Source organism: Polyodon spathula, chromosome 13 (genome assembly GCF_017654505.1).
Source record: "Polyodon spathula isolate WHYD16114869_AA chromosome 13, ASM1765450v1, whole genome shotgun sequence".
In the NCBI taxonomy this organism is placed as follows: Eukaryota; Metazoa; Chordata; class Actinopteri; order Acipenseriformes; family Polyodontidae; genus Polyodon; species Polyodon spathula.
In genome coordinates, this window is record NC_054546.1 from 32,657,114 (window position 1) to 32,670,697 (window position 13,584).

A 13,584-nucleotide genomic window follows, 5' to 3' on the forward strand; every position below is an offset into this window, starting at 1 on the left:
CCCGTTGGACCAATGAGCAGAGCGTGTCAATACGCATCATGCGATGCAAGTGAGGGAGCCAATCCCACAGCACAGCTGTAGAAGAATAATCCAGCGCATAAAGTATTCAGCCACAGTAACAACAGCGTTTGCGGGAGTGTTGTGAATGCTGGTTGGTACTGGGCAGGTTTGTTTAATTGATGTCACTCACGTTTTACTGCACCTTACATTAATTACCAGTGCTCTGTTTAATTTAAACTGCTTCCACACCGATACTGCGTTGTGGGCAATCTTGTACTGTCTCAATATTTCGATATCTAGTGTCACACTGTAGTATTCACTGGTTCAGGATTAATAACCCTATACTTGTTGAAATGTGCATTGAACGCCTGCAAGTGCAATACCGCACACAGATGCTGGCATACAATAATGTCTTCTGATGCGTGCTCAGTTTCACACATAATTCTAATACATTTGTATTTGGCCTTTTTGTGTGTAATGTATGTTTTGCTAATATTCAGTAAATATGTAAATATAAATCACAATAGTATTTAAAAGAACAGTACATCATTATTCCAGAAAGCAGGTGCAAAAGCATGTGCCCACCTGACTAAATCTCCATAATGTGATCAGCACACCTTTAAACGAAGGGTCATCGCTCACAAAATCTGAAAGAAATACCTTCAGTTATGTGGGTTCCAGGCCAACATGTAATAATATTGCCAACAAATTCTTATAGTGTTACCTTCTAAACCACCAATACAGCACAACCAGCATCAATCAGACAGATTGCCCTTTTTATTCCTAGTGTTGGTGGTTGATTTCTTCTGACAGGCTCTCCTATAATGCTCCTCTGTGATGTCCTTTTAGATTGAACTGCTGTCCTAATTGAACTGCTGCAGGTGGGGTTAGTTGTGTACCTCATTGTACTTTGTAAAATAAAGTTTATAAAATGTGTGTGTGAGTGAGTGAGTTATAAACCACGACGGTCGTGCGGTTCCCATGATATATACCATGCCTGGGGTGATGATAACCACCCCAGAAGTGGTATATCATCAGAACTGCGCGGCCCGAAGTGGTTTTAACATGGCTACCTGTCATTTGTGTGAAAAAAAATAACTAAAATTAATTAAAACTCATTTAAATTAAGACTAAACCAGAAACTTATTGTGTATACATCCACGGTGTAATATAGTCCCAAATTTAATTTAATTTAATTAATTGTTTGTTTATTAAAAATAAATTGCACACTTTAGGTTATTTTGAATTTCTGCATCGACAAAAGTGCCATCTCACTGTTAACTGGAGGACTGACAAGCTGCGTTGAAGGACAGTTTCAAATGTCACTAAGGAATTAAGGAGCAGTTGTGATGGAGACTGAAGCCGGATATTGAAGTGACTTCGTTATATGCAAGGCATATATAGTCTAGCACGTTTTCATCCTTTTGGATATCAAAATATGTTTTTGTTAGTTGTCGGACACCCTCGCGTTCAAATTGTGCCAGATTAAGTTGACGATCGAAGTTTACATACCAATCCGACCACGGTGTCAGGGGACAACACCTTACTTTCCCGCAGACATTTAAAATCCAGGTCAGTAATTCAGGGGGTGGTGTCTGGCCTTGTTGTTACCTGCTTTTTTTTAAGAGTTTTCCTGACTGACAGGAATACATTATTGCTGGTTTTAAACTGACTGTCAGCAGAGATGTTAAAACTGGAGACTGAATACTGGTCCTCAGTTGAACTTCCCTTATGTTGAGATTTTTTGGACTTATTTCCATAAAATGAATGTCAATATTTTTTTCTTCAAGTGCATTAACCAGCCCGTGCTGTAGTTTATTATTTTTTTATTTGTGTTTTTTTTTTTCAATTTTAGTTTTCTTCTATTTCATTAAACTGTTCCTCATCTACTGTTATGTGTCTACTCTTGCTGGTGCACTTATTATTTTTTTTCAGATGGACTGCAGTCCTCACTCAGAAAGTTGGTGTTGTACCAGTTATGTGGAGTATATTAAAGGAAATAGGTGAAATGCCACTCATTTTTGGCTCTGGTTTTGTAACTAATAACAAATAAAATGGCAGTTTGTCATGGAATTTAGAATGTAGTGGACGCAATACTTATTCAGTAGTGAAATGTTACCGATAGTAATGCAACCATGGTATATATGCCGCTATATAGGTGCACAGTCATCTACGACAAATTGCTGTTTAACCAATCAGAGGTTGTTATTTTTCCAGTATAACATATATATATATATATATATATATATATATATATATAATATATATATATATATATATATATATATTTTTTTTTTTTTTTTTGTTTTTTCATAAACAACATTGTAATTTTTACAGTAGGTATTATTTTTAAATGGATATATGTTGTTCTTATGTTTAATTATATTTTTACTTTTGTCCATGTATTTACACACTTTACATGTACTAGTGCAAGTATTTGTAGAACCTATTCTGTCAATTATTCTTTTATGTTTACTGTGAACTAAAATATCACCTCAATTAGCTTCTCTTTTGAATTCTACAACTGGGGCCTTAAGAAATACTTTTTTCAATTTTTCTGAATTATGTAGAATCCGCAAGTGTTTCCGCACGATCTTACAAATATTGAATAAAAGTTTAGAGTAAGTCATTACTAATGGGACTCTATTTGTAGTTTATCCACTTTTCTTAACTCTGTCTCTATAATTCTTTGTATCCTCCTTTTTTAAGATTTGTTTTTAATACATTTCTTTGCTTTACATAGTCACTTTCTTTAGAGCATATTCTTCATATTCTTATTCCTAGACCCTTTGGGATTGCCCTTTTAGTGTGTATTGGATGTGCAGAGGACATGTGTAAATACTGGTGCATGTCAGTAGGTTTACAGAACAGGTCAGCCTCAATCGAACCTTCCTCAAGTTTTACGATGGTATCTAAAAATTATAGCTCTGCCAGGGTGTCCTCGGCTCACCAAACACCAGTGACCCCTGTAAGTCTGGCGGGCGCCTGCAGGCTTGCTTGTAAGCTGCTCTGGAGCTGGGTTGTCCTCCTAGGCTGTAGCTCTGGGGTGGCTGCATGGTGAGTCTGTAGTGTGAAAACAAGCGGTCGGTTGATGGCACACGCTTCAGATGACAGCATGTGTTTGTCTTCACCCTCCCGAGCCAGCGTGGGTGGTAGCATGAGCTGAACTGAAAAATAATTGGATATTCCAAATTGGGAGGAAAAAAACGATAAAAATAATTGCAGACTACTACATTAATTTATTTATTTTTTTGAAGCACTATCGTAAAACTAGAAATAAATCTTATGAAATTAGACAAATATTTTAGCAAGAATTATTTTTTTCTTTAGCCCTCTTAAAAGATGTGTGAGAATGACACGGGTTACAGGCGCTGCCAGAAGAATATCCCTTCGCAGCTCTGCAAGCAAGAGCACCTCAATCCTGATCTGATCTTGGGTCTGTCACTCAATCAGAGGCTGTCAAATGTGTTGAGCTATGGGGCTAGGCAGAAACAGCTTTTCAACAGAGCTCTCAGACTCATGCCTAACCTAAAAAGGAAATATGGTATACCAAAGTGTAACCATAAACCGGTTCCCGAGCAACTATGCACTCGAGATGTAAGAAAAAACACATTTGTTCTTTTTGTTGTTTCTTATATATGTTTTTTTTTTTTTTTTTTTTTTTTTTCGTTTGCTTTAAATCCTCCGCAGGGTTAGGGGGTATTCACAAAGCCATTTTCATGTTTGTGTGTTTGTTTTTTTAAACCTATTTTAACATTATAAATTAACAAAATTCATAAGGAATTAGTAAGAGTTCAACAGTGTTGCAGGGGGACATTTTAATGGTGTACCAGCTGTACTTGGAGATCAGACCTGATTCTGAAAGCTCTGTAGAGGGTTTTTAAAAAATCACTGAGATACGATGACTGAAACAGAAAAGGAAACAAAGAAGAATATAAGTGATATTCCCAAACACAGATCAAGTTGCTGTGTAAGTGAAGCACAGTACGTGCAATGTTCCTTCTGTAAACAACCACATACTCCGTTCATGTTGCCTGGCATTTGAAAGGTGGAGCATGGTGCTGTACCTGCTGTTTTCTTCAGTTTGATAATTGAAGGCCAACAATATGGCTCCTTCCTCAAACAGTCCCTCCATCTGCAAAGTTAATTAAGTTAGACACCAGCTCATTCATAAGTAAAGAAATAACTTCATTAAGATCTATAAAATGCCTTGTAAAACAAGAGACTGCTCCCTATCTGAACCAATTGAGCTAAATGTCATCACGACACAGAAATAATTAGCTAAAAGGGCTTGTGCCAACAAGTTGTGCTTTCATGGTAGGCAAGTTTTGTTGTTGTTGATGTGTTTTGTGGTTTGTTTTGCTACATTTTTAGTTTTTAAAAACATGCACTTCTCAGAAAAAATTAATGTAAAGATGAATGAAAACAAAAGTAATAATCTTCACTCAAAGCTAATTAAGTTATGCAACATATTTACTCGTATCAGTAAACATGGATGCCTTAATGTGGGTACAAGGTTTGTACTGAGTGGAAACATCAGTTTGTTTTTGAATACATATGTAAAGTACTGAGCAGTTGAAATAGATAAATGACCAAATTAATACATAATATGCTAAACTGACTAGAAGATGTAATAAACCAATATACACCATATAAAAGAAGAAACTGAGGGAATTAATCCATTATTTTAAACATCCAATCATACATTCTGAGTTAAAACTTAACATAATAAACTAATAGGCACATTTGCACTATATACTGTTCTTGAATTAACTGCTTTAGTGAGCCTGCATTCTAATACTTAGTTATTACTTAGCCTTGGAAAATTAACAGGTGTATATTGCCTTTTAAAGAAGTGTATTAAAATTGGTTATATATTCCCCTTACTCAAGTAGACCATCGTTTTGGCTAATTCTTTGCTCGCTGTTACTTTTGGGGACCCTGTGCAAAATGAAGGAAAAACAGATTAGTGTCTTCTGAGATAACAACTAATCCGATCAGTCCACTTCACATTCATGCCAGGCTTCCTGCAGGTATTGCATCAAGCGCTCAGGCCTGTGGTTTCCAGGATTTCACCTTTCCATCCAAGTCCTTAGAGATCAGTGATAGGGCAGGATTAGGCAGGAGTCTGTGACAGGGCTCAGGCTGCATTTCAACACCCCATTCTACTTTCTGCATTCCAAATAGACCCATGCATCGTGTAGGCTAGTCACTGTATTACAAAGATAACACATTTTCTCACTGATCCTGATTGAGCTGGTCTTATTTCAATGATGCCATGTATTTTGGTATATGTTGCTATATGTAAAAACTGTTAGATAGCAATTATAAACACATGTTGTAACACTTTAATATATCTAAAACGTCTAGCTACAATAATACGGATTTTACAAATAATCTAAACACACCCAAGCTATATTTTTAAAATGATTCTTATTTAATTATATATTATACAAAATATACTGTAGGATGCTGTGAAAGACACAAGCTGTAACATTATGGTTTTTGTGTATTAGTATTTCTTTTTATGTCGTAATACCACGTTTTATTTTTGGTTTGTTCTCTGTCAGATAAAGAACCGCGGGTGCACTATTGAATGCTGGCAGCAGTCGTTTATCTAATCAGAAATAATTCACAGCCTGTGAGAGGAGCTGATGAAATGGAACACCAAGTACACCTCAGAAGTCACGTTTAAGTCGAAAGTAGCTCGCCTCTACAGGTCTCATCGTGAGAAGATCTGTCAGGCAAGACAGGCTGCATGCGAAGACACGGGAAATGTATCAGCGGGGAAAGGCAAACACCTGAAATAAAGCGAGTCGATTAAATTGATCAGATCCTATCTTCATCCCGCGCTCCCACTCACGAGTTACCTGGTTACGGCGCGCTGCAACAAATATTCTATTTATTAAAATGGACGGTCTTTTAGTTCTTTGAGAGGAAACCAGGATACAAAAACCTACAAAAGTCCTTAACTAAAACTAGAATAGCTTTTTTCCTATATCAATTTTTTATTTTACAAAACATGAAAGTTATGAATTCAGTTACTTCTGTTTGATTGTTTTGATGTAATGTTAAATCAGCGTTTAATGCAACCCCAGCCCCCACCCACCCTACAGAGACGCAAACAAAATAAAAACAATATCGTTTTTATTTATTTATTTACATATAGGATTTATTTCAGTCAACGATAAACGTCCTTAAAAATGCAATCCTTAAAATGCAATATATTCTGAGTTTTATATAATATAATTCCAGTGTTCCAAAAGCCACTGGAGTTACTGCTATATGCAGTTTTGTAGTTTTCGAGACTTTTCTGCTTGTAGGTGTGCCAATACTTTTTGGCAGGTACGTTTTGTAAGGGCAGTTGTAGGTGAAATCCTACAACGTAACTTCACCCTTCAGGCTTTCTGGCAACTTGCCAACAAGAAGTAAGATGCCAGGTCCTAATACCCTATATTATCTGTCAGTGATAAAATTGACATTTATATACTTTATATTACGGCAAGAGGAAAACAAGAATAATAAAAGAAATGATCTTATATTTAGATTTTGTTCACATATGTTATATTGACATTTTTTTCAATATTGATTTGAAATAAATAAATATTGATATATGTGTAAAATATGATTTAAGAATATATTCGGTGAATCATGCAGTGACAAAATAAAGTAATTTAATGGGAAATATAACTAAATACATTATAGATTTGTGAGATACATTAATAGTATATGGGTGCAAGAAAGAAAAATACATACAAACATACGAAGTTAAAATAAACAGTCATGGGTTTAGTTTAATGGTTTTAAACTAAACACACACACGCACACACACATACACACACACACACACACACACACACACACACATATATATATATATATATATATTATAGGTTCTATATGTATATATATTATATATATATATCTATATATAGTGTATTTTATTGAAAGTTTAGATCGAGAGTTACTTATTCCCTTTGTACTTCTAATTAGGAACACTTGCTTTATTTAAAAACATGTTTGTTTAGCGTGTATAACTATAATTTAGAATCTACAATTTTTCCATGATTTTTTTTTTAAAGCTATCATAGTACAGAGTACACTGGAGTATAGTACAACTATGAATGTACCAATCGTGTAATTCGTACTGCGCTACAGTCAGAACTCTATGCGCACTAGGACCCAGATAGTCAAAGCCTACCCTCTCCGGTAAGTATAAATAATATCAGAGTTGGGAGAGTAAATCAGTTGTGCTAGTTGAGGTTCAAGCAAAGCATAACTAAGGCAATACAGACTAGGGACTGGGAAGCGCTTCATTGCCTTAAAGGACTTTAATGCAGCTCTCCTGCGACAGTCCACATTTGAACTGTCTTGAAGAACACCACTTTCAGGCAAATAAGCAAATAAGCTTAGACTGAGCCTGTTTCTTCAGCCAACACGGCATTCTTCGGTAGTTTTAACAAGCTGGATTCCCGGAGCTCTTCACCATGTGTGGTGGGTTTTAGATACTCCATGGAGCAACCCATGGAGCAACCCAACTTCTACGAGGTCGACCCGAGGCCCCTGATGACAAGCCTACCCCACAACCAGCAAAGTACCTACGGCTACAAAGAGAATCCTGCAGCTGGAGATCTCAACGAAATTTGCGAGAACGAAAGTTCGATAGACATTAGCGCCTACATTGACCCTGCAGCCTTTAACGACGAGTTTTTGGCTGACTTATTCCACAACAGCTCTAAGCAAGAGAAATCCAAGCTGGCGAGCGGAGAGTTCGAGTACCCCAACGGGGCCAATACCAGTGCACCAGGCGGTCACCAACAAGCGTTTGGCTGCATGGCTAGTTATTTGGACTCCTCTAAGCTGGAGCCCATCTATGACCACCCTTCCAGAGTCCGACCCGTGGCAATCAAACGGGAGCCCGGGGAAGATGAAGATGCCAACCAAGCTTCAATGCCGCCTTTATACCCACACCATCACCACCGCCACCCTCACAACCAACAGCATCTACCGCATCTCCAATACCAGGTCGCGCATTGTGCACAGACCACTATGCATCTTCAACCCGGCCACCCGACGCCTCCACCTACCCCCGTGCCGAGTCCTCAACACCAACAGAATCACCTGCCTGGGGGGTCGATAAAGATGATGGGCGGTGGAGACAGGGGCAAAGGCAAAAAACACGTTGACAAGAGCAGCGGCGAGTATCGCCTTAGGAGAGAGCGAAACAACATTGCTGTGAGGAAGAGCCGGGACAAGGCGAAGATAAGGAACGTGGAAACCCAGCATAAAGTGATGGAGCTCGCAACTGATAACGAAAGACTGCGCAAGAGGGTAGAACACCTCACCAGAGAACTGGATACATTGAGAGGGATCTTCAGGCAACTTCCTGACGGTTCCTTGGTCAAAGCCATGGGGAACTGTGCGTAAAAAATGGACTTAAAAAAAAAAAAAAACTCTGGGACTCAGAACTAGCTGGTACAATGTTTTCTGTTGGGTCTTAGTAGTGAACTAAAGCTCTGACAGAATCTCAAACTTTATTTAAAAGAGCGAGCCAGGCAGCTGCGATATAAATATCTGTGCCTTTTGTACAAAAATAAGCTTATTTTTTTAACACGTAAGTGTTGAATTGGAGGTATAAATGCTTCGTACCGTATACAAATGTAAAAATGCGTAATGTGTGTCCTTAGCTTGTGCAGCAGTTATATTTGTTTGTTTTGCATTTAAACATACCATCACAAAAAATATGCGCTGTGCCTTTTAAACATTGCAAGTCTGTATGTTACTTTTTTTTTTTTATTAACATATTGATGTCCACGACTTCAACTTGTGTTGTTGTCTTTTGTTAACAACAATAAAATATATATATATTTTTTTTATAAAAGACAATAATTATTCCTCGCCATGCTTAAAAGACGTGATCCTTTCATTTTTACAGGTGTCCCGTCTTTAGGAAGTATATTTGTAAAGCTGGGCAGTTTCAGTTTGAGATTCTTTCAGCGTTCCCACCCGAAAGGCAATCCGTGACCTGGTCAAAATATAGGATTTAATAATGTGCCCAAGTACTGGGCAGAAACTCAGCTGCAATACTGTGGTAAATCTGCTTCAAATAGACAGTTAATAATGAAACTATATATGCACTATATTGGGTCTAAAAATATGGCAAATAAGCTCATTGTATTTTATCTTTTTTTTAAACACACAATATGCGGGTATTACCCTATACAGCTATCTCAATAGGTTTCATATATATATATATATATAGCCTATATATATATAAATATATATATATAATAGATATATACATATATATATTACATGTACATGTATATTATATGTCATGTTAGTATTGCACTTTCGCTTACATTTTATAAAAGTGTTTGTTATTTTGTTTTTGTCAGTGGTGGATACTTATTTGGAACAGCCTGCTGTCTGCGTTTGTAAGTGTATATACACTGTATTTAAAATATTGCAGACTTTTGTATTCATTACATTTTTACATTCTTTTCGTCTGTAAGGGGAGTCACAGGATGTTTGACATTAAAAAAAAAAAGAAAATAAATAAACGCAAGCACTTTCACTTATGCCGTTTTTCCAATGTACGAAATATGTCTCAAATATGTTTAATTTGTAAAAGAAAGTTATTGATATATGCCCAAAAATTATTGAAAGTATAATAAATGTAAATCTTATGGTATGTATTGTTGTCATGTTTCCTTTTGCATATTCATATTTCATAGCTTTATAGCATGCTAAATTCTAATGCACAATTTTACTTTTTCTATGGGTTATCATTGTATACATAGCATATATGTACCATGATTTTCAATATATTAAATTAGTTTAACGTATGTAATATAAATTATGCAACTTTACAGAACTTAAATAACCGGCTACAAATATATAATATATATAATATATATCTATATATTATATATATATATATATAATATATATATATATATATGATATACACACCTCTCTCAACCATGAAAAGTTAATTGTACTTTTGCGTAACAAAGTTGAATGGGATGATAAGAAGTGTGTGTGTGTGTGTGTGTGTATATATATATATATATATATATATATATATATATATATATATATATATATATATATATATATAAGATATTTTGAGACATATACTATATGCAATGCACATTTTAATAAATAGGGGGCGCTTGTACAGCAGCAATCACTATGGACCTACCACATTCTGGGCAGCCAATTAAATTCTTTTTTTTTATTCTTAAAAATGCATCATGTATCCAATTCTACATTCAATTAGAATTTGAACAACAACATTCTACCAGACAGAATTATTTTAATATGGTGGTTTTGCTTATAAATATCTATCTATATAATGAATCACTTGACTCAAATGTCAGTATTGGCTGTGTGTGCAAGCTGACCCTATCTTGAGCCCTGTTTGTTCCTACACCACTGGCTGTGTGAAATAAAACACATCTGCAGTGTATTTCAGATAAACGAATTTGTTATATTTTATATTTTAAAAAATCCCTTACTTTAGCATAACCTGAATTTTAGACTAAATAAAATAAATACCCAAAAGTAAGATTGCATTCATTTAAATATCTCCAAATGAATACACATTTGTATACTGATGTATTCTGAACCTAACATTAACCTTCAAAACAAACCCCAATAAAGTGATACAGTGATGCCTATAAGCATTGACACCCTGTGGTTAGAGAGACTCAATGCATTATTTAGCTGTCTGAATTTACTATTACAGTGCTAGCAATCACATAACTTTCCATCATAAAGTTCATACTGGCACCAGTTTAGCATTTCTTTATTAAAATTGTCCTTCGGTTAGATTTATCACAGCCTAATCTAGACAACTTGTCATAGCTTGTACCAACTATACAAAAGAAAGACTATCCATATCACCTATTGGGGCTGGATCAATAATGGGTATAGATCATTTGTTTAGTCTTTATTATTCATTGTACTATCAGGGATAATCTGACAGCCATCAAAGGCTAAAAGAGTGTGTTTTAAGTGCCATCATCAAAAACATATTTCGATGTTTCATTGGAATTTAATCAGCCTTCTGTATTATAAGAGAGAACGATAGTATGGCTTTGTTTTAAAAAGCCAACAAGCGAAAAGCAGACAGAAAAAAAACATTTGAGATACTGAAGGAAGCACTACAAACTAGTGAAACAGTGGCAGTGAACAAGTTTAAACAGGATTTAAGATAATCCATATAGTTTTTTATTTGATATTCAACAATTGAATATTTAATTGCTAGTCAACCTCATTTCCTATACTAACCTTTTCAACTCAAACCAGCAAAGCTTGATTGAATTCTGACCTGGGCTATGGACCAAGAACCTGGATGTTTTCACCCCATTGTTTAAACATTTCACCAACCCTGATTACAAGCCGCTCAGGGGAATAACAATGCCATTCATTGCAGGGGTCATTACTGTATGCATTTGTACAACTTCCTCAAAGTCTTATTTTATAAATAGGGCCCCTGATGTATGAGGTGAAGTGCAGAGTATGGCAGGAATATTAGCATTCTCAATAGAGCACTGCCAATTTTAATATTTGCACTGTTGAAATATCACTCTTTTTTATATTTGACTTTGATTAAATGTAACTAGACCTTTCCATCCATGTGGATCCTGCCATGCTGAATCACCATTACCTATATATTGAGTGAGGTTTTATTGTGGGAATATCAGCAGGTAACTGCCATTTGAAGAATGCAGAATGATTTTATAGAGATTTAACCTTCAATTTTATATAGAATTCACATTTTCGCTTTGCACATATTTACTTGTGTCACTTTCTTATCTGTGATTGTCATTTGTGTTTTATGTTGAATCCCTTGTAGAAAGTTCACCTTTCTAAAGCATCTGCTATTTTCCTTTTATTCAATGATCAAACCTGTTTAATATCACTCCTGTTCATGTCACTCTCCCTCCATTAAGTTTCCCCCCATTCAAATGCCTTACATAGAGTATGAATTTTTTACATGCAATACAGGGACTTTTTTACACAACTGATCCTTTTAGATATAAGGTTTAAGATTGGAACCAAAAACTAAGAATATTGGAATAATATTAGTGGCACTGTAGTCTGCAATGACAGTAAAATATTTTAAAGAACACAGAGGCTATAGATATCAGTGGGACTTTTAATGTATGCATATAAGGATGAAATGCATTTTATTTTGCAATGTGTAAAAGAGCCTAAATTAATAATTATTAGTACGATTTTAATCAAGGCCCATGGCTGGCTAGAGTCTTGATAACAATATAGGATCAGAATTATTTTTGGTGCCTTGGTTGTGCTGTACTGTGCTTGTATCATAGCCAAATTTGTATTGGGTGGTTATGTTTCATTCACATTTTGGCAACCTACTGATTACTGAATCATGTCTCATCGCAATTTAATATTCTTGGAACAAGAGATTTGCTGAGTAAAGCTGTTTGTCATTAAATACCTGGAAAATGTCACTCATCATTACAGTTGGTTGTCTGCAAATCCAGGTTTTTAAAGCTTTTGAGGAGCAAGTTTAAATTAGAAGGTAGTGCAAAACAGATAATTAACTAAGTCAAATAGACAAACAATTTGGTTAGTACCCTCAACAGTGTGAGATAGACTTGCCAAATAAAGAATGTACACTGCCCGCTTATACAGATTAAGACTTTGACTAAGACTACAGACTTTGCAGAATAACTGGGTATGAAGCTAAATAATACTAAATATATTGTTATAGTATTATTCTCCTTGAATAGATCTTTCCATGAAAAACATGCAAAAACATTTTTTAATTTAGTCATCTCCAATTTTTTTACTGGAGGACAACACAGATCTGGAGACTCCACTGTAGAACCACAGATGCCCTATTGGCCACAGGGGTTGCTGATATGTGGTGAACTGTAGATTCCCCATGCTGACCTATGCCCTCCCTACCTGGGCAATGTTTGGCCAATTGTGTGCCACCCCTTGGGAGCTCCCAGTTGTGGTCAGCTGTGACATAGCCTGGACTTGAACCTGTGATCCCCAGACTATAGGGTACATCCACATGGAGTGCCTTTGCTGGATGCACCACTCGGGAGCCCCTAAAAATGTATTGCGCAGGTGCAGTAGTACCCCAAATAATATCTATTTACAACAAATGCACAAATTAAACTAAACTGTCTTAATATCTTCTATTTACAATGTATGAATGTAAATGTGAATAACTAAGACTGACACAATTAATGTATATACATTATCCAACAATAAGTATTTCATATTTCATCCACTTTGTCTAGGTTGCCTGCTTAGCAGACAGAATAAAACTTCTGCCATGGTTCCAGGGAAAACAATGCATCAAGCTGAAACACAATTAAGACATTGCTTAGCATTTACAACGCTGATGGTAATTACAACCTGCTGATTTACACATTGGCAAAAAACCAAAAAAACAGTTTGACTATATATTCAGAAGAAATATACAAAAACAAATGCATGTTTGTAAACTAAGAGGGCCTGCAATTTGAGAGTCATAAAAACACTCAAGTCAGTAAGAGGCTATAAAAACAAGGCCTCACATTTGGTTAA

At 35.7% G+C, this 13,584-nt stretch overlaps 1 protein-coding gene across 1 annotated transcript; it reads left to right on the top strand.

Moving 5' to 3' along the window:
• Positions 1-7,259: 7,259 nt before the first annotated feature.
• LOC121326199 (CCAAT/enhancer-binding protein alpha-like) lies at positions 7,260-8,876 on the top strand. The gene has a single exon (XM_041269406.1). It carries the CDS (start codon positions 7,513-7,515, stop codon positions 8,425-8,427), a length of 915 nt encoding a protein of 304 aa, XP_041125340.1. The 5' UTR covers positions 7,260-7,512; the 3' UTR covers positions 8,428-8,876.
• Positions 8,877-13,584: the final 4,708 nt, after the last annotated feature.